The sequence below is a fragment of the Aspergillus sydowii genome, assembly GCF_001890705.1.
Source record: "Aspergillus sydowii CBS 593.65 unplaced genomic scaffold ASPSYscaffold_1, whole genome shotgun sequence".
In the NCBI taxonomy this organism is placed as follows: domain Eukaryota; kingdom Fungi; phylum Ascomycota; class Eurotiomycetes; order Eurotiales; family Aspergillaceae; genus Aspergillus; species Aspergillus sydowii.
Genome location: NW_024467859.1, coordinates 244,476 through 261,736, shown reverse-complemented (window position 1 = coordinate 261,736; position 17,261 = coordinate 244,476). Strand labels below are relative to the sequence as shown.

Sequence of the window (17,261 nt, the reverse complement as noted above, 5' to 3'; positions counted from 1 at the left end):
ACCAACCGATATAATAGTCGATCAACTTACGAAGCCGCCTGGGCCTCGTTCTTTTCAACCAAGTCACCAACTCCCAGCCCTCTCCCAACCTTAACCTTCACCACCTTCTCCTGCTCCTTCTCCTCCTTCTTCCCAGCCTCGCCAACCTCGTCGCCCTCGTCCTCATCCTTCTCGTCGCTCGCATGGCGAGCCCGGTCCTTCCGCTCAATCTCGGCCCAGTCAAGCCACATATTCGACAGATCCATGCGCATGGCGTACGCGTCTTCGCCGTCGGCATAGTACTTGCTCTCGACGGTCTCGACCTCGAAGCCGAGTGTGTCGCGGTAGAGGCGGAGGGCGGCATTGTTAGAGACGCGGACGTGCAGGGAGACGAATTGTGCGCGGTGGCATTCAGCCATTGCCCTCTCTGAACAGAAGACGTAATTAGCAATGAAACAAAACACGGATAGAGCGTGAAATGAAAGTAAAAAACAAAAAAAGAACATACGAGACATCCTCATCAACCTCTCTGCAATCCCCAACCGTCTATGCGTCCGCATCACACTGATACTCGTAATATGTCCATGCTGCACCCCGTCCGTCGGCTCCTCCTCCATCTTTGCAAGCACATATCCGACAACCTTGGGGTACTGGCCGGAGAGGTCGTTTGGTTTCTTGTAGCCATTGCGCGGGCGCACGACGGCGACGAAGCTGAGTTGTGGCCAGGTCAGGGCGTGGTAGAGGTAGTATTTCAAAAAGTAGTTCTCGGGGAGGTTTGTGATGTTGCAGGTTTGGATTGCGGGGAGGAGGTCGATGTAGGAGGGGTAGGAGGAGAGGGGGACGATGTCGACCATTTTGGCGGCGGGCGGACGCTGCTCCTTTATATTGTCCGAGGGTGCCTGTTTGTCGATCGGGGAATTGGGGCGAGGTAGAGCTGGGGTGGTGTGGTGTCGAGAGCAGTGAGTGACCGTGAGGAGTGAGAGTGACGGTTGCGATTTTGAGTGTGGGGCGCTAAGCCTGTTTGGGAAGTGTATACTTCGGCGTTATCGCCAGCATTATGACAATAGGACCGTGAATGAACATAGGCAATAAACAGAGATAAACTAATAGAGTATATGCTATAGAGAGTCCATGGCCATTTTGCCTTGTGTCACCTGCGTAACTTCTCCCTACAAGGACCCGAGCAGCCCCAGGTGCATAAGGGACCCATGACAGACTGAGCCTCATTTTGCCCACCATACTCCGTAAATAGTGCTGGCCCGATCTCGTAATAATCTTCCTGGGCTGAGACTTCGAGTCCGCCCGAGTCAAGTTGGGGCCCTTCCTGCGCCTCGTGGCGCAATAACACCCGGTCGGCTGGGGGCGGCTTGTACCTGAACGAAGACCACTACCAAGGCCACTAAACTCGATGCGCCTGAACGGTGTGTTGGCTGTGCCCGACGATTCCAGCCCAGGACAAGCGGGGGCCAAAACTTGAGCCAATAAGTTGAGCAGCAGGGGCATTTACACTGCAACCAAGAGCCTCAGCCACCGGGCGTGACCGCGAACCCCACATGGAAGCGCCCAGGAACAGGGCTATAAAACAGCATGAATTCCCCAGGTACTTTTACTCCAGACGGAATGTCTGCTTGGCTGGTATTTTGCCTGGATCTCCGCTTTAAACCATCATGAATCTCCGCGTGTCCTGGTTGTCGGTCGGCGCGCTGCTGGGTACAGTCGCATCGACACCAAGCCCTAATATACATTGCTAACCAACTCCAGCAGCAACAACAAGCGTCAGCGCATCACCAATCGACATGTTAAACCTGATAGCCCCTCAGACTACTCCTGCTCCATCACTCGACACCGGAAATGTCGAATCACAACCCACCCTATCACGACGGATTTACCGGTACTCCAGCGACTCGGACGACGATTCCCGTAAATCCAACGCGCCACTACTCATCGGGATAATGATTCCAGTTGCGGCAGTCATAATCAGCGTGATTGTAGTTACAATCGTTAAAACTCGCAAAGAGGACGGCCGAAAAGCTCCTATACTGGCGAGAGGCGGCCTGCCTCTAAATAATCCCAGTAATCGCGGTCAGAGGACGAATATCAACCCGCCTCGACGGCCATCTACCCCTACCCTCCCTCCATATACACCCGGGAATACGACGACGAGAACAGCACCACCTACGGCCGCGCAAATAGCAGTATGCGCTGCACAGGCTGTCCCTGCAGACCCGGGGCAAACGACGACGAGAACTGCTCCGCCGCTCGTGCCAATGATTATGGTTCCTGCGCCGACTTATACTCCAGATCCGACTACAGCTGCAGCTACAGATACAGATACGACATCTAGGCCTGAGACGCCTGCTGATACAACAACCAGCCCTATGAGATCGACAAGCGCGCTGCTTCCGACGAGAACCTCCTCACCTCGCCCCTCGAGCGATACAGCATCTACATCCCCCTCTGATATTACGATACCCATGGCGACTTCTTCCAGAACTACAACCAGGACCGCTCCACCACCTGCTCCGGATCGGATTGGAACGCCACCGCCGCCATATTCGCGGGATCCGGTATGAGAACGGACTTGATTATTTTCCTTAAAGTACGAATTTTGTTTGATAGAACGCTTTTGCATTGCCGCTAGGCGAGACGAGGTGCTTTTTTGAGCTATATACCATATACCCGTGATGATTTTTTGGAAGATGAGGGATTTTTTACTATCTTGCCAATGGATAAAGAGATAATTCAACTTGTTTAAAAGAATGGAATTGTTAGAGTTGGGCTGTCCATGGTTTACTGTATGGACCGTTGTATGATAGCAGCAGACATCCCATGGTAACAAAAATGCCACCCACGTCAAACGTCAAACGTCAAACGCCAAACTCACCCCGGATTCTGCATGACAAGCGCTAGTTAAAACCGTCCATAGACGTCATTTTGACTGAAGGGGATTGCACGTTTGCGGGAAGGCTACCATGGTACTAGATGTCAAGTATAGATCGGTAGTTTGTATCTATGTGTAGTTATACTCGTTCCACTCAGATTCATTAGCCTAGCAGAGGTTTGTTTTCGAGAGTATTGGTTAGTCTAGTGTTTAATTACTGGTTTATCAAAGGATATATCCACTTCTGATGAATTGGCTGATGTCGGTTTAGACTTGTGGTTATCCAGTTAGGGCTTCAACGTCCATTGCGACGACGACTCGACATTCGACGCTTGACAGAGTCGCAGCTCGGGGTATGTTCGGCTGAATTCACCGTTAATTCCACAGATCAAGCTCCCCTTGTCAAGGCCTGTGACAACTGCACCGGCCAAAGTATCCGCGATTCCAGGCCCCCACTCTAAATAAGCGGACTCCTCCAGGCGTGATTTGATGATTTCCGTCTCAGTGTGACACTAACCACGCGGCTTATGCATCGTCTTGTCTTGTTCCAGTATGGAGCACGATTATCACAATGGCCTGCCGGCATGACTGCGTATCGTCCAGGAGAGAGTGGGGGAAGGACTCGGTCCAGCTCGCAAGCATTTGAAATAAATTAAATCGATCGCGATCGCGATGCGGAGTTCGTGGCCGCGGTTTTCTTTCACCCTTTCTCTTTTCCTTTCCCAGCGTCCAGATGAAGGTCTGTCCGTATCGGATTGTGTCAGTGCTGGATGGCGTCTCAAGGACGTGTCCGGCTGATGGGTCTGTCTCTGCTTGTGTATGCGAGATAACCAAACCCAATATCGTCGCGATGACTCTGTTAACCAGGCGAAAAAAAAAAAAATAGTGCGCCGCGTTAAAGAATACATCTCTCAACACCCAAGTCTTCTATCCCAACAGCAATGCATACCACCAGTCGCTCGGCTCTTACTGGCGAACGGACATCCAGCAGCTCTACCCAGCCTGCATCGTGCAACCGCACTCAGCACAAGACGTCTCGCTGGCACTTTCCACCCTCGTCGAGTCAAACGATTACTCGCCGCAATGCCAGTTTGCTGTTCGCTCAGGAGGACACAGCACTGTGCTTGGTTCGACCAACGCCGACTACGCAGTCACAATCGACCTCTCCATGCTCAACGGCACCGTCTACCACCCTGAATCGTCAACGGCGTCGGTCCAGCCAGGAGCAAGATGGAAGTCCGTATACAGGACCCTGGGCGAACACGGCGTCGCAGTCGCAGGCGGACGAGGAGGGACCGTCGGTGTCGGCGGATTCATCACTGGGGGTGGGAACTCCTTCCACAGCGCGCAGTACGGATTCACCTGCGATGCTGTAATTGATTTCGAAGTACACAGAACCCTCCTAAGAAGACAGTCGCAATAAAAAAAAAAAAAAAGAAAAAACATCAACTTACAAACAAAACAGATCGTCCTCCCCTCCGGCCAAATAACCACCGCATCGCCAACCGAAAACCCAGATCTCTTCCAAGCCCTAAAAGGCGGCTCCGGCAACTTCGGCATCGTCACCAGCTTCACCCTCCAAGCCTTCTCCCAGCCCCCAGAGTCAATCTGGGGCGGCGTCGTGGCATACGACCACGCCTCCACCGTATCCGCCCAGATCGACGCCCTGGTGCACTTCACCGACAACATCCGCAACGACCCCTTTGCCTCCCTGATCCCGATATACAACTACAACTCGCAGCTGGGCGTCCCCGTGATTGCGAACTCGCTTGTGTATACGAAACCCGAAGCGTACCCGGATGCATTTCGCGAGTTTTATGCCATGCGCAATATGTCGGATTCCATGCGTTTCACGGACTTGGAGGATCTGACGGGGGAATTGGAGCCCGAGGCTGGGTTACAGTATGCCTTCTTCTCTCTATATTCAAACCCTTTCCAATTCAACCTTATTAACTGAGTAAAGTCTGTTGTGACTAACTGAGGTAGAAATTTCTTCACTCTAAGCTTCGCCAACAACCCAGCCATCCTGCACAAGGCAGTCGCCATCCAGGACCGCATGATCGAGGAGGCGAAGCGCTCAGCCCGCAGCGAGAACTGGTCCATCATTAGCATGTACCAGCCGCTGCCGGGCCTTTTTGCGGAGATTGGGAGGAAGAAAGGGGGGAACGTGCTGGGGTTGGATGAGGGGGGGAATTATATTCGTATGTGAAGCTTTTCATTCATTTTTATTTTTATTTTTATTTCCTTTTTCTCTCCAGTGCGTCACTAACAGTGTTTTCTTTTTTAGTGGACCTTCTCTGGTTTATATGGGATGATGCTGAAGATACGCCGCTGTTTGACTGGATTGGGGAGACGTTCGTCGATGAGTTGGAGGGGTTTGCCAGGTCTGTTGGCGGGGATTCTCCATTTGTTTATCTGAACTATGCGGCGAAGAGCCAGGATCCATTGAAAGGATATGGGGAGGAGAATTTGGCGTTTTTGAAGGCTGTTGCGGAAAAACATGACCCTTTGGGCGTTTTCCAGACGCAGGTTCCTGGAGGGTTCAAGGTGAGCAGGGCGTAGTTACTGAAGTATATATACGAAATAGTCATCTCGTCATGAATTATAGATATACTCTATCACGGATCATATGTACAGTACAGAATCAAACTTTATAAGACTTAAAATACTGAGCTGAGAATCTGCGCTCCGACAAACATAACAACAACACTCATCATGGCTCCAGGTACGACGGTGGAGCCGGCAGATAGGGAGCCGCAACACGAGCTTCGGTCGTACGAGACATTGTTCATGTTGGCGGCAACCTGAAAGACGGACCCGTTGAAACTGCCTTCGTTGTAGTAATCAACCAACAGAAAGTTAGGAGGGCGATCCCACATGGCTAAATAAAGTTAGTAACTGGCTAGTAACTTGACCTCGACACACTGTGACAGAACTTACTAGTGCAATTTTCGGCCATCCTCCCAAGGCTACCAAAGCCATGGACGGCGTTTGTCTCGTTAATCAAGGCCGTGTTGGGGATGAGTATGTTAAGGTTCGCAATGTTAAACTCAAGATTGAGGTTATGGTTGGCCATGTACATCCGCTTGCGAGCGTCCGGTGGAGCCAAACCGGGAGGGCGCTGGACATTGCAGGGGAAGTGTCGATCCGTAGGAGAAAAGGGGGTCTCCCAGATTTGCGAAAACTCATCCATCAACCACGGGAAGCGATTTTGGTCGGCCTGATAATCCATGAAAATGAGAGCTCGCTTGCCTCCAAGGATGATGTTACCCAACGGCGGCCAGTCGTCTAGACCCATAGGCACCATGGGCGGAGTAAACACCAAGTCCATCAGTCCGGACCTTTCAATGGGACCCGTGAAATTTCCGGGGTCGACTTGGTCGTAGTTCCCGATGATAAAACTGACAACGTCGTATGGGTGCTTCCTCATCCATTCGGCGACGGTGGCGAGATAGTCTTCAAGTGGTCCTGCGTTGAGCATATCGCAGCTTGTGTGGCAGAGATACATCGTGTCGTTCATGTAATGGGTTTGGAATTGCACTATATTAGACTGTCAACACCATTTATCTTTGTCCTCATCGGATATACGTACGCATTCGAACTCCATCGTCCAGCTGGTATTCCACATCCAGCGCTTGGTTTGCAGCCACATTGCCCTTGATGTTGAATGGGCTGTTGTGTGCAGCAATCATTGTGATATTGGAGTATTTCCGCTCACAAAACTCGGTGTAGCCATTGCAGGGCTGGGTGTTGACGACCGGCGTCGACGACGGGCTTGGAGTAGCAGACATGGAGGAGTTAACCGTGGAATTGCCGGTGAGGGTTGTTTGCTGCCCACCCATCAGCACAGTCACGGAGTTGGATGTGCTTGTGACAGTGGCGTTGGCGGCAGTTGTCTCGTTGCTGCCCGGGGCCCCCGTCACCTGGACGGCCGTTGAGCCGGCGACAGTGCCATCGTCTGTCAGGTATACTGTGGATGAATAGGTGATGTAGTCACCGGTCGGGACGGTGGCATCGTCGATTGTGGTGGAGATGGCGCTCGCAATGTCAGCGAGCGACTCGGAGATATCTTGTTCGCGGGTGTTGGTAGCGGTGTCGTCCTGCGAGAGCACCCGACCAGCGGCCAGGAACGGCAGCAGATAGGTGACTCTCATGGTGCAGAGAGAGTAGATATACACAGATGCAGGAAACCAAATATACGCAGAAAAGTAGCAACAGAGGAGAAAGAAATAGAAACAACGTCAGAGGCCGAGGAGACGAGCACAACGAGGAGACGGACCCGAGAAACAGAGTGTGGCTGCGCTAACAGAAATCTGACAGGCTAGCACGCGCTAACTCTCTCGATCCGCACCACCAACCAATAAGTGGCCCATCGTCGGTGCAGCCGCCGATGACGTCGCCTGCCTTCGCAGCAGTTCAGCCACCGTGGAGCCAACTCTGCTGGTCCAGACTCGCCAGGTTACCACTTTTTGGATGCTGGACTATCGGTGGGACTGGCGTAGTTAATTTCAGACAAGCTGTTCAGTGGGTATTGAAGCCTCCCTCCTAGGATGAGAAGGCAAATAATAGGAGTAAGGAGTTAGGAGTTAGGAGACCTGCCACTTCCAAGGTGCCAGCGTCCAGAGCTCGGGGGCAAGTTGATTTCTCGTAACCAGCGCAGGATCAGCCGAAGATCCCTAGCCAATTCAGCGGGCTTCATCATCACCGGCCAGGTGTGGATGCGCCGGGGCGAGGCTTGACACGACTATTGACGGAGATCGCGCTCTCATCGCCTGGTAGCTTGGCCACCAGCCCCAGCCCAACCTGCAAAATCCAAACTCTCATCTTCACCACCCTGGTTCACCAGTCCCTCTTCTTCAATTACCCTGGCCCTGCACCCTTGTTCAACATTCTCCTATCTTTTACCCGCCTGTCATTTCCACCTCGCCTGCTGGACCCAGGACCCTGTTAACGTCATCCGACCGTACGGATTTCGAACTTCTGTCACTCTGCGTCAACCTGCGTCCAACCGCCCAACTCGTACTCCGTCCTCCGCCGATTTCGTATTTATATCGCCCTGTTTCGAATATTGATAGCTCCCTCCTCCGTCCAGTCTGCAACCGCCAGGGTCTATGGCGGTGCTTCCGAGCTTTCGCAGGAACTCCGGACGACCCGCCTACGGCCGGAGTTCAAGGAAAACACTCACGCATCGCCTCCTCCGCTCATTCCTCCACCTCATCGCTTGGATATTCTTAGTCCTCGTCGTCATTGGCAATGTCTCCAATAAGCCTGTCTTGCGGGAAACCTATTTTATGAAAATCGATCTGTCCAATATCATTCCGCTCAGTGTGCCCAATGCCCGTTTCATCAACAGTATTGCTCGGTCCATTGGTCTCCATGATTTTTACCAGGTTGGCCTGTGGAATTTCTGCGAGGGTTACAATGACGAGGGCATCACCTTCTGCTCAAAGCCGGAAACGCTATATTGGTTCAACCCTATCGAGATTATATTAAGCGAATTGCTTGCGGGAGCTTCCAGTACGTTCTTTTTATCTCTTCTTTTCTTTTCTTTTCTTTTGCTTTGCATCGAATTATACTAACTCGCTCTAGTTGCTCTTCCTGCCGATATAACGGACGCCCTCGACCTGGCCAAAAAAGCCTCTCATTGGATGTTTGGTCTCTTCCTCACGTCGGCTGTCCTCACTTTCGTTCTCATCTTTCTGTCTCCGCTTGCCGTTTCGTCACGCCCACCCCAGACCATCTCTCCTGACGCAGCAGTCAACCGGGCCCACCCTCCACACCGTCGCCGCACCTTCATCCTCTTGCGCGCTTTTCCTTTTGCGATTATCACCTTCCTAACCGCTCTTTTCACGATTGTCGCTTCCGCAATCGCAACGGTTATGTTCGTCATCTTCAAGAATGTCTTTGCTGGCGATTCGTACGAACTCAATATCAACGCCGAACTCGGCGACCGCATGTTGGCATTCATGTGGATTGCATCAGCCTTCAATCTCTTTGCGTTCATTGTCGAGCTTGGCTCGTGTTGTGCCGCCTGCTGCGGTGGGCGCAAGGCTCGCAAGCAGCTTAAGCAACACCCCGAGGGCTCTACAGGCACCGCCACCGGCGCTGCCACACCCGAGATGGAAAAGACTAGCCCTCACTCTCGCTCTCCGACGGAAGACCATCGATAAATTTCACTCGGCTATCCTGGTATCCACTCTGTACATACCAGTGGTAGGAGTCATCTTTAACAATCATCTATATATACACAATCATACAAACAAACCGGGAAAATGTCTCCTAGTTGTATAAAAGGATATAAAGGAAATACCGGAAGGGCGCCGTCATAGATTGGATTTGAATTTTTTTTTTTTTCTCTGATTTTTTAGACGGTTGTAGGTGGAAGTTTGTATTTTTGAAATCGAGTATATACTATTAACTAGTTACGATGTTATGGCTATGACATGCAAATCCCTTCTTTTGACGTCGGAAGTTATCTCCAGCCCCAGCCCTTCAGTAGTCTAAATAAGCTAAATAGCTTTCGTTCGGGACTTCCGGATCTCAGCCTCGAGCTCGGGTTTGTCCCTACCGAATTCTGGAAATCCCGAGAGATCGGCATCTAAACTGCCTGTCAATTCCCACTTTTACTTCATATGATTTTGGGCATGGCATGCATTAACATCGTGCGGTCCCCTGCCTGTCTTCTCCACTCCCCAGATTCCGCACTCCGAAGAATTCCCCATTGGTTCATGCACAATTCCCCTGCAGTTTGTCAATATAAGTTTATAACCCATCTCGGGAGAATTACTTTCAAGGGACGGGATATCCTAGATATACTGGAGCATAACGATGATCCATACATCCAATTTCCCAGCTCTGGTACAATTAGTACAAGGAGGCCTTTCGATCGTATAAAACCCAGTACATACCCCATCTTAGATTCCCCATAATCCCTGATTCCTCATTCCTCACATATACTTTTACCACCATGCGAGCGCTCTATAGTATAACAACCCTCCTCGCACTATGCACTACAGCCACCACCACCACCCTGCCAAATCCCTCTAGATCCCAACAACAACAACAACGCCCCTTCAACTGGCTCACCACCAAATCCACCGGCGTAAACCTAGGCGGGTGGCTCGTGCAAGAAGCCTCCCTCGACACCACATTCTGGGAAACTCACGCCCCAAACGCCCCGGACGAATGGACACTCTGCCAAACCCTAGGACCAGCCCAATGCTCCGCAGTCCTCGAACACCGCTACTCCACGTTCATAACAACAGCTACAATCGACGCCCTCGCCGCCGCGGGAATATCCCTCCTACGCATCCCCACGACCTACGCTGCCTGGGTTAACCTTCCCGGCTCGGGTCTCTACTCGGGGAAGCAGACGGTGCATCTCCGCCGGATAACGGAGTACGCGATCCGTAGGTACAACATGCACATCATCATCGACGTCCACAGTCTGCCTGGCGGGTTAAATGGGCTTGATATCGGCGAGGCGGTGGGTCATTGGGGGTGGTTCTATAACGACACGGCGTGGGATCACTCGATGGATGTTGTTGATAAGGTGATTGAGTTTATTGGTGCTTCCAGCCGGCCGACGGCGTTTACGTTTGAGGTTATGAATGAGCCGGCGGATCGGAATAAGGAGGATGATTTGGGGATGAGTGTTTTTGGGACGCCCGAGGCGGTGTCGGACTCTGCGGCGGCCTATATTTTGAGGTTTTGGAGGGCCGTTCTGGAGAGGGTGAGGATGAGGGAGGCTGAAGCTGAGCGTGAAGGTTTGAGGGTTGGTGATATCCCTGTGATGTTCCAGAGCTTCAAGCTTCCAGATTACTGGAAAGGGAATTTCTCTGCGGATGAGAATGTTGTCTTCGACATGCACAATTATTACTTCGAGGGCAGAAATACGACCGCTGAGAATCTGCCCCGGTATATGCTCTCTGATGCGGAGAATAAGTCTGGCGATGGGTCGATCCCGGTCTTTGTGGGCGAGTGGGCGATCCAGACGGCATATAACAATAGTTTTGCGCTGAGGGAGAGGAACGTGAAGGCTGGGTTGGCAATCTGGGAACAGTATACGCAGGGAAGTGCCTACTGGTCTGCGAGATTTGAGGGGAATGACACGGTGAATGGGGAGGGGACCAAGAAGGATTATTGGAGTTTTGGAAGGTTTATCGATCTAGGGTACTTTGATTGATTGAACTTCAATTCGATTTGCTGCATATCAGTGGTATATAGCCATAACCGAAGTATAACATACGAATAAAGCTCACGTCAGGGAAAATGCACCCCACTCCAATGTAGGAAAGAAAATCAGTTCACAACGCATCAAAGGCTCATATAGCTAAAAAGATGACGAAACTAGAAGTGGTATAGCTGCTCTGTCCTTTCCTTACTCTTATTTTATTTGCGTTTTTGTATATGGCGATCAACCCAGCGCAAACCATGTCACGCTCACAACGACGTCCAGCCCCTTGGATTCGGCGGCGGGGTACTTGAATGTCCACATTCCATCGCGGTTGACGTCCCAGTAGGCACCAGAGGCAGAGTGCATACCGCGCTTTCCGGTGTTGGCGGCCGAACCGTCCGCTGCCGAGGATTTATCGATCAAGCCTTGTTGCACGATGGTGCTGTTCACGGTGAACCGGAATGGCGGCGGGGTGTTGGGTGTGGAGGGAGTGGTAGCGGTAATGAGGGCCTTGAGGATGGCGTTCTGACAGCGTAATTTATTAGACGGTTTCTTCTTTTGTCGAGGACTGCGGCTGCGGGCTTAGACGTACAATGATCTCAGAGTTCCATGTTCCAACCTGGGTGTGTTCGTATCCCTCAGCTTTTCCAAGTGCAGAATCACAGGCCTGGTGGTGAAAAGTTAGTCGAATGTCTCAAAATGCGGCTGCCGAGTCAGAAGTACACATTGCACCGGTCTGGCGTCGGTCGACAAGTTTCAGGAACGCACCTCTGTGGCAATCTTGGTCAATTCATCGATAGGGACGGGCTAGGATTGGGGCAGGACGTTAGCGGGCAATGTCGATTTGAGATCAATGTCAACGCGTTGGCTGAAGACACATGGCGAGATCTGTGTTCACGTACAGAAGGAGCGGTCTCGAGAGCCATTGTGTGTGTTGAACTTCGCAGCGAGGTTCCGTATAACTGTTGATGGATCTTGCGACAGAGCAGTTAGTATAGCTGTTGATGTTGGTTTGAGAAAGTGACGTTTGTTTGGGCAGAGCCAAAGACCAGGATTGTGGGGGAGGAATGTGGGCCGACACCGCAGGGCAGGACGACAATCTGGGGAAGAGAAATCGCACTTACCGAAGAGAGAAGGTACGCAGGGTTGCAATAGCGAGGATTGACAGACAGGTCGCACGACAAGGGAGAAGGATCGGGGTCTTGTTGATGCAAGAGACAGACAACTCAAGCCATCATGGCCGCGACTGCGCGACTAGTGGTTGGTCCAATTTGGACGAGCCCGTTCCACGCTATTCCTGAGAGGGCCAAGCCCAGAAGCTGCATTGCTACTTCTAGACTAGCGCGTTGCTTGTTGCAACCGACATCGCCGCCGGCGTTATAATGATCCGCTCCGCGCCTGAGGCAGCCATACAGTGAGCTCGTCCGGGGCACGTGGGTAGCTTGCTGGCGCCTAACTGCGGCAGAGGAGCCACTTCGGGCCAAATCCGTGAGAGCATCGAACGGCCCCATCTGCCATGCCCACGACGGCGCCAGTCTCTAGAAGTCCAGTCACTTCTAAGATCGTTTAGCTTGGTTAATCACACCCAGTACCTTATTTACCCTCCATCTCCTCTCGTTTTGCACATTTTTACTGTCCGACCTCAATCACAGCTTCCTGACCTCACGGCTCCAAGCACCTCCAACTCACCTCCTCACCCCGCACCAAAATGTCCAGCCAACCACTCCTCCAAACGGCTCCAGGTCCGTTCTTGAACAATTGATCCATAATCTGCGCCCCGTAGCTGTCAGCTAACCTCCTAAAACACAGGCAAACGCATTGCGCTTCCTACCCGCGTAGAGCCCAAGGTTTTCTTCGCCAACGAGCGAACCTTCCTCTCCTGGCTCAACTTCACTGTCATCCTCGGCGGATTGGCAGTGGGACTGCTCAACTTCGGAGACCGTATCGGACGCATCTCTGCCGGCCTCTTCACAGTCATCGCAATGGCCGCCATGATATATGCCCTTGTCACATTCCATTGGCGGGCCCAGAGCATTCGGAAACGAGGTCAAAGTGGGATTGACGACCGGTTCGGGCCTACCATCCTGGCTATCTCGCTGCTTGCTGCTGTTGTGGTGAACTTCATTCTCCGTATGGTGTCGGAGTAAAAGTTGGTCGGTCGGTCATGCTTGGTGTGCGTGCATGCTGCATGCTTTTTTTTTTTTTTTCTTTCTTTCTTTTTTTTTGCGAGTTCATATTCTTGGTTACTCGACTCAGATTGTTGACTAAAAGGCGCTGTTACTTGGATATTGCATGTATGATTATCCCCCTCGAGTCGACTCTTTATGCGAGCGCCATGATGCTTTAAGCGGCCGGGCAGCCTGCTGCGTAGGCTCCCGTCTTGCCATGCTCATGACTTATATTTACGCAGGAGATTTTGTTACTATTGACAAGGCGTTGTGTTTGGATGCATTCAATAAATATGTGTACTAGCCTCCTTCAGCATTACTATTTCCCTCAACAATAAATGTCAAGTTGACATGCAAATTAAGACAGCATCTGTAACAGACATAGCTGTGCCTAACACGCCAGCAGTTTACACGCTTACCAGAAGACGTAGGACTGCATAGACAAGCATCAAACAAATACCCGGAAGAAAGGGCGTTATTTCTGACAATCATTATAGTCCTCGCAGGCCTGAACTCCAAGATATAGGCAAAACCAGCCTCCGACTATCGTCAAACCCATGCGCCATGCTAACCCATAATGAAAACATACTATGAAAAGATAAAGGAAGGCAATAGTGTCCACTGGAGTTCGACATGCCACCTAACGGGGCTCCGAATAATCGTTTAATGCAACACATACCGCCCCGCGGTGATGTCCACTATATTGACGGATTATCTGGCCGGACGCCAGCTCCCATAACCGCGCATAGTGGTCACTAGACACAGTGACCAAATACGCAGAATCGGCCGAAAACGCACAGTCCCAGACCCACCGCTGATGGTTTGCTAATGTTGTTTCTAGGAAAAGTGTACCGGTATTCGGGTCCATTGGAGGGCCATCGGGCTGTACAGGAAATGATGGTGGCGGTTCAGCAGGATTTCCAGGCGGCGGGGTCCCGTTGAGCAAGTGGAATGGAATGCTGTCTGCTCTGCCCTTCTCAAACTGCATTGAACTGCTTTGGCTCTCGGTCCCCACAGGAGACGGGGAAGTTGGCTTCGACTCTGCTATAGATGGCGATTTGGCTTTTGACCGAGCGGCCGACGCAATGGCCATTTTCGCCGGCGGATAGTCCAGGTCGAGGTTCCATACTTTTGCAGTATGGTCAGCGGAGCAGGTTGCCAGGTGTTTGACATCAGGCGATAGGAGGACACGGGTGAGGTAGTCCTTGTGGGCTTGGAAGGTACAAATCGGGACAATGCGAGTTACTTCGGCTTCTTGGATCATTCGCCAGATGTACACGTTTCCCTGGAATTAAATCAGCCAAAGCAACACGGCCTTCACAAAATCACCCTACCTTCTTGTTTCCTGCGCAGAGTAGAGACCCATCACTGGCGACGCTGACACTATGCACAGCAACATCGTCTTCTGGGATCAATTGATGAGTGCAGACGCTCTCACCGAGATCCCATACTCGGACAATACCAGCGCGATCACCGCTGATGAGTTCCCCTTGGTTTGGATGTATGACTACATCGTTCACCGGAGCTTTGTGCGCATAATTGCGCTGCAAACTGCCAGTCCTTGTATCCCATACCTTTACTGTGCCATCTTCGGAGCTGGTAACCATCCACTTGCCCTCGCAATGAAACGCAACGCCGGTGATATTGTTTGTGTGTCCTTCAAAGGTCATCACTGGATTCGGGTTTGTAGACTTGATGTCGTATAGTTTCACATTGCTGTGACCGGCGGCCGCGAGATATCGTTTGTCAGGTGTGATGCAAAGGCGGTTTACCTGGGAGTCGGGGTGTTGTATTGTGCGCGAACATATACCAGACAGAGCCTCCCAAAAGCTAACATGTGTTAAATACTGTATTTCTTGACCCGAAGATAAAACTCACCGGATAGTATGGTCATAGCCAGCTAAATTGCCAGACAATGTCAATTCAGTGCTCTCGAGATGCGCAACTTTTCGCACCAGGCATGTCGAAAAAACTTACCGGTACATAGAATAACACTCATGTTGACTAGGTATCCAACACGGAGGATTAGAGGTTGAAAGGCGAGTTCGAGGCTCTCGCTTACAACTTGATGTTGCGGTGGTTGGAGCCGTCTATGATCCTGCCGGTTTTATGCCTGAGGGGCCCAAATTGTACCTGGGGTCGACACGGCACGTGAGCGGTCTGGCAAGCGGTGCGAAAAAGTACTATTTCGAGATGACTCGCTCTGCCGCCTCTGCATTTCTTCTTCCATCTCCACCTCTGCCAGTTGTTGCATATCAGGTTCTGGCTTTGATATACTTGATTTATCTATCCTATGGCCAGTTTTGTGGTTTGAACACCACCGCGTTGCCGGTAGGCATACTGTCGTCAGTGTGACTATCCATCGAGACGTTGGTCCAGGTTGGAAAACAGGTAGGGAGTGACTGAATCTTGATTCAAACGAAGGGCAAACAAACGCGTGATTTTGCGATCATCGTACTGTGTCAGACTGGCGATGAATAGAGACGTGGTTGAAGGTAACTCTACCTCCCTCAGGTCCTCTGCCCGCTTTCCCGATCCTCAAGAGTCTCTCGCTCTTATGGATACTCCTTCTCTACATGTGAATGATCTGGGGCTTACACCATCCCCTGGGCTTCAGCTGCGGGAAAACTCCGTACAGGATGAGAAACATGATTGTTTCGATATTGAACATGAACCGGCCGATGCCGCCGCCACGACCGATGGCATAGACCAGAAAGGCAAAGAAACCGGCTTGGAAGGATTCGAAACACAACAAAACAATACTATTGATCTGGGTCAGGATTTATCCGATCCGCTGTTTGATTCTACCATCCCAGAACTCGATTCTCTCTTCTCCCGCAAACGAACCGCAGAGGAGCCGCAAGAATTTCTGCCTGAGAAACGACAACAGTTGGAATATCCTGAAACGCCGTCGCTTACCACCGATTCGGGGCTTCAATCGCCTGCCTCTTTCTTCGACACCTTTGACAACTTGTTTGGAAGTGGAGTTGACCTGCCGTTGGTATTGCCGCATGATCCAATACCCGATTTCGAGGAGGACACTGTCGAGCCTCCGTTGGACACGCCGGGAGTAAGCGAATCGACGAAGGAACGATTTTTTCTGGATGAGCAGGACATTCTTTCCACTACTACCCGCGAAATATTCCAAGTTGGAAAGCAGCCCGAGTACACCTCGCCGTACCTAGTCACTGGAGGGCCGCTAGGGTATATTCCTTCATCTCCGGCGATGCATGTCAAATGTGTCGCTGTGGGGAAAGAGAAACAAGATCATGAGATCTTGAGTCTACAAACCCAACTCTCCCAGATTACGCGCGAGCGGGACCAGTACAAGAAATCGCTATTGCAATATACAAAGCTGGACGACAACGGGAAAGTACCGGAACAGGTGCTTCGTGAGGAGAATGCAATGATTCGACGAGTGTCATCCAGACATCAGGCCCGCGTCGAGAAATATAAGAAGGAAGCAGCCGATTGGAGGGGCAAACTCCACCTTGTCAGCACCTTGTACAACGCACTCTTGTATGAAATCCAAGTGGAAAAGCGGGTCCCCACTGTTGGATCCATCCCAGCTGGGTACAAGCGGCCGCGGAAGTCAGTCTCCGTTCTGGAACAGATAATCGGCCACGCTGCTGTGCCATCGCCTCATCCACAAAATCCGGTGCACTCGCAATTTGACAAACCACTCAACGGCAATGTTCAACCTTCTGCTCCGGCTACACAGCAAATCATTCATTCCAAGCAACAACCCCAAGCCGTCACAATTGATTTGACTGAAGAAAATGAAGCTCCCGCTGCCCAACCCCCGTCTGAAGAAGAGCGTCGTGCAGCACTTAAGTCCCTGCAAAGCAAGAAATACAACTGGTTACAAGCCGGAAAAGATGCGGGCGAAAACACAGTCTCGAGTATTGATGACGATGAGCTCGCTCTTATGATGGAGGAAGAATTATCACGGGCATAATTATCTAGATACCCTTACCACCTAAACTTTTTTTTTATTGCATAGCGAGGCGGGTCATGTTAGCGTTTGACGGTATACTATTGTTATCTATTACTCTCA

The 17,261-nt window shown here is 51.4% G+C and overlaps 10 protein-coding genes across 10 annotated transcripts; 6 read left to right on the top strand and 4 right to left on the bottom strand.

The window, feature by feature from the left end:
* Positions 1-26: 26 nt before the first annotated feature.
* Positions 27-833, bottom strand: ASPSYDRAFT_25419 (peptide alpha-N-acetyltransferase complex A subunit ARD1; the record flags this gene model as incomplete). The annotated part of the gene is made up of 2 exons (XM_040844160.1): positions 27-406; positions 488-833. The coding sequence occupies 2 exons, from the start codon at positions 831-833 to the stop codon at positions 27-29; spliced, it is 726 nt and encodes a 241-aa protein (XP_040707141.1).
* Positions 834-1,613: 780 nt separating this feature from the next.
* Positions 1,614-2,857, top strand: ASPSYDRAFT_37874 (uncharacterized protein). Its single transcript, XM_040845587.1, has one exon. The coding sequence runs from the start codon at positions 1,776-1,778 to the stop codon at positions 2,550-2,552; it is 777 nt and encodes a 258-aa protein (XP_040707140.1). The 5' UTR covers positions 1,614-1,775; the 3' UTR covers positions 2,553-2,857.
* A 736-nt stretch (positions 2,858-3,593) lies between these two features.
* ASPSYDRAFT_142608 (FAD-binding oxidoreductase) lies at positions 3,594-5,422 on the top strand (the record flags this gene model as incomplete). Its single annotated transcript, XM_040841258.1, has 5 exons — positions 3,594-3,677; positions 3,747-4,247; positions 4,326-4,762; positions 4,847-4,972; positions 5,119-5,422. 5 exons carry the CDS (start codon positions 3,594-3,596, stop codon positions 5,420-5,422), a joined length of 1,452 nt encoding a protein of 483 aa, XP_040707139.1.
* A 98-nt stretch (positions 5,423-5,520) lies between these two features.
* On the bottom strand, positions 5,521-7,014 carry ASPSYDRAFT_139158 (uncharacterized protein; the record flags this gene model as incomplete). The annotated part of the gene is made up of 3 exons (XM_040840919.1): positions 5,521-5,741; positions 5,801-6,400; positions 6,453-7,014. 3 exons carry the CDS (start codon positions 7,012-7,014, stop codon positions 5,521-5,523), a joined length of 1,383 nt encoding a protein of 460 aa, XP_040707138.1.
* Positions 7,015-7,971: 957 nt separating this feature from the next.
* Positions 7,972-8,979, top strand: ASPSYDRAFT_116667 (SUR7/PalI family protein; the record flags this gene model as incomplete). Its single annotated transcript, XM_040840183.1, has 2 exons — positions 7,972-8,377; positions 8,450-8,979. Coding segments are annotated over 2 exons (936 nt in total), but the record flags the coding sequence as incomplete, so codon positions are not given.
* An 848-nt stretch (positions 8,980-9,827) lies between these two features.
* ASPSYDRAFT_142365 (uncharacterized protein) lies at positions 9,828-11,045 on the top strand (the record flags this gene model as incomplete). The annotated part of the gene is made up of 1 exon (XM_040841236.1): positions 9,828-11,045. One exon carries the CDS (start codon positions 9,828-9,830, stop codon positions 11,043-11,045), a length of 1,218 nt encoding a protein of 405 aa, XP_040707136.1.
* A 12-nt stretch (positions 11,046-11,057) lies between these two features.
* Positions 11,058-12,283, bottom strand: ASPSYDRAFT_37868 (dynein light chain Tctex-type family protein). The gene is made up of 5 exons (XM_040845586.1): positions 12,161-12,283; positions 11,939-12,010; positions 11,805-11,843; positions 11,629-11,703; positions 11,058-11,561 (listed from the first exon to the last, which is right to left on the bottom strand). The coding sequence occupies exons 2-5, from the start codon at positions 11,960-11,962 to the stop codon at positions 11,277-11,279; spliced, it is 423 nt and encodes a 140-aa protein (XP_040707135.1). The 5' UTR covers positions 11,963-12,010; positions 12,161-12,283; the 3' UTR covers positions 11,058-11,276.
* A 461-nt stretch (positions 12,284-12,744) lies between these two features.
* On the top strand, positions 12,745-13,183 carry ASPSYDRAFT_138285 (putative vacuolar transporter chaperon Vtc1; the record flags this gene model as incomplete). The annotated part of the gene is made up of 2 exons (XM_040840825.1): positions 12,745-12,778; positions 12,846-13,183. 2 exons carry the CDS (start codon positions 12,745-12,747, stop codon positions 13,181-13,183), a joined length of 372 nt encoding a protein of 123 aa, XP_040707134.1.
* Positions 13,184-13,844: 661 nt separating this feature from the next.
* On the bottom strand, positions 13,845-15,203 carry ASPSYDRAFT_139402 (WD40 repeat domain-containing protein; the record flags this gene model as incomplete). Its single annotated transcript, XM_040840946.1, has 4 exons — positions 13,845-14,489; positions 14,539-15,034; positions 15,083-15,104; positions 15,182-15,203. The coding sequence occupies 4 exons, from the start codon at positions 15,201-15,203 to the stop codon at positions 13,845-13,847; spliced, it is 1,185 nt and encodes a 394-aa protein (XP_040707133.1).
* Positions 15,204-15,611: 408 nt separating this feature from the next.
* ASPSYDRAFT_37865 (uncharacterized protein) lies at positions 15,612-17,183 on the top strand. The gene has a single exon (XM_040845585.1). The coding sequence runs from the start codon at positions 15,678-15,680 to the stop codon at positions 17,160-17,162; it is 1,485 nt and encodes a 494-aa protein (XP_040707132.1). The 5' UTR covers positions 15,612-15,677; the 3' UTR covers positions 17,163-17,183.
* The last annotated feature ends 78 nt before the right edge of the window (positions 17,184-17,261 follow it).

Bases quoted from the DNA above. Each gene is read 5' to 3' on its own strand.
- ASPSYDRAFT_37868 (XM_040845586.1), bottom strand. From the start codon at position 11,962: ATGGCTCTCGAGACCGCTCCTTCT. The intron at 11,844-11,938 runs GTACGTGAACAC...CCCCAATCCTAG, and splicing joins CTCTCGAGACCGCTCCTTCT to CCCGTCCCTATCGATGAATT. The intron at 11,562-11,628 runs GTACGTCTAAGC...TTACGCTGTCAG, and splicing joins CATGGAACTCTGAGATCATT to AACGCCATCCTCAAGGCCCT.
- ASPSYDRAFT_37874 (XM_040845587.1), top strand. From the start codon at position 1,776: ATGTTAAACCTGATAGCCCCTCAGACTACTCCTGCTCCATCACTCGAC.
- ASPSYDRAFT_37865 (XM_040845585.1), top strand. From the start codon at position 15,678: ATGAATAGAGACGTGGTTGAAGGTAACTCTACCTCCCTCAGGTCCTCT.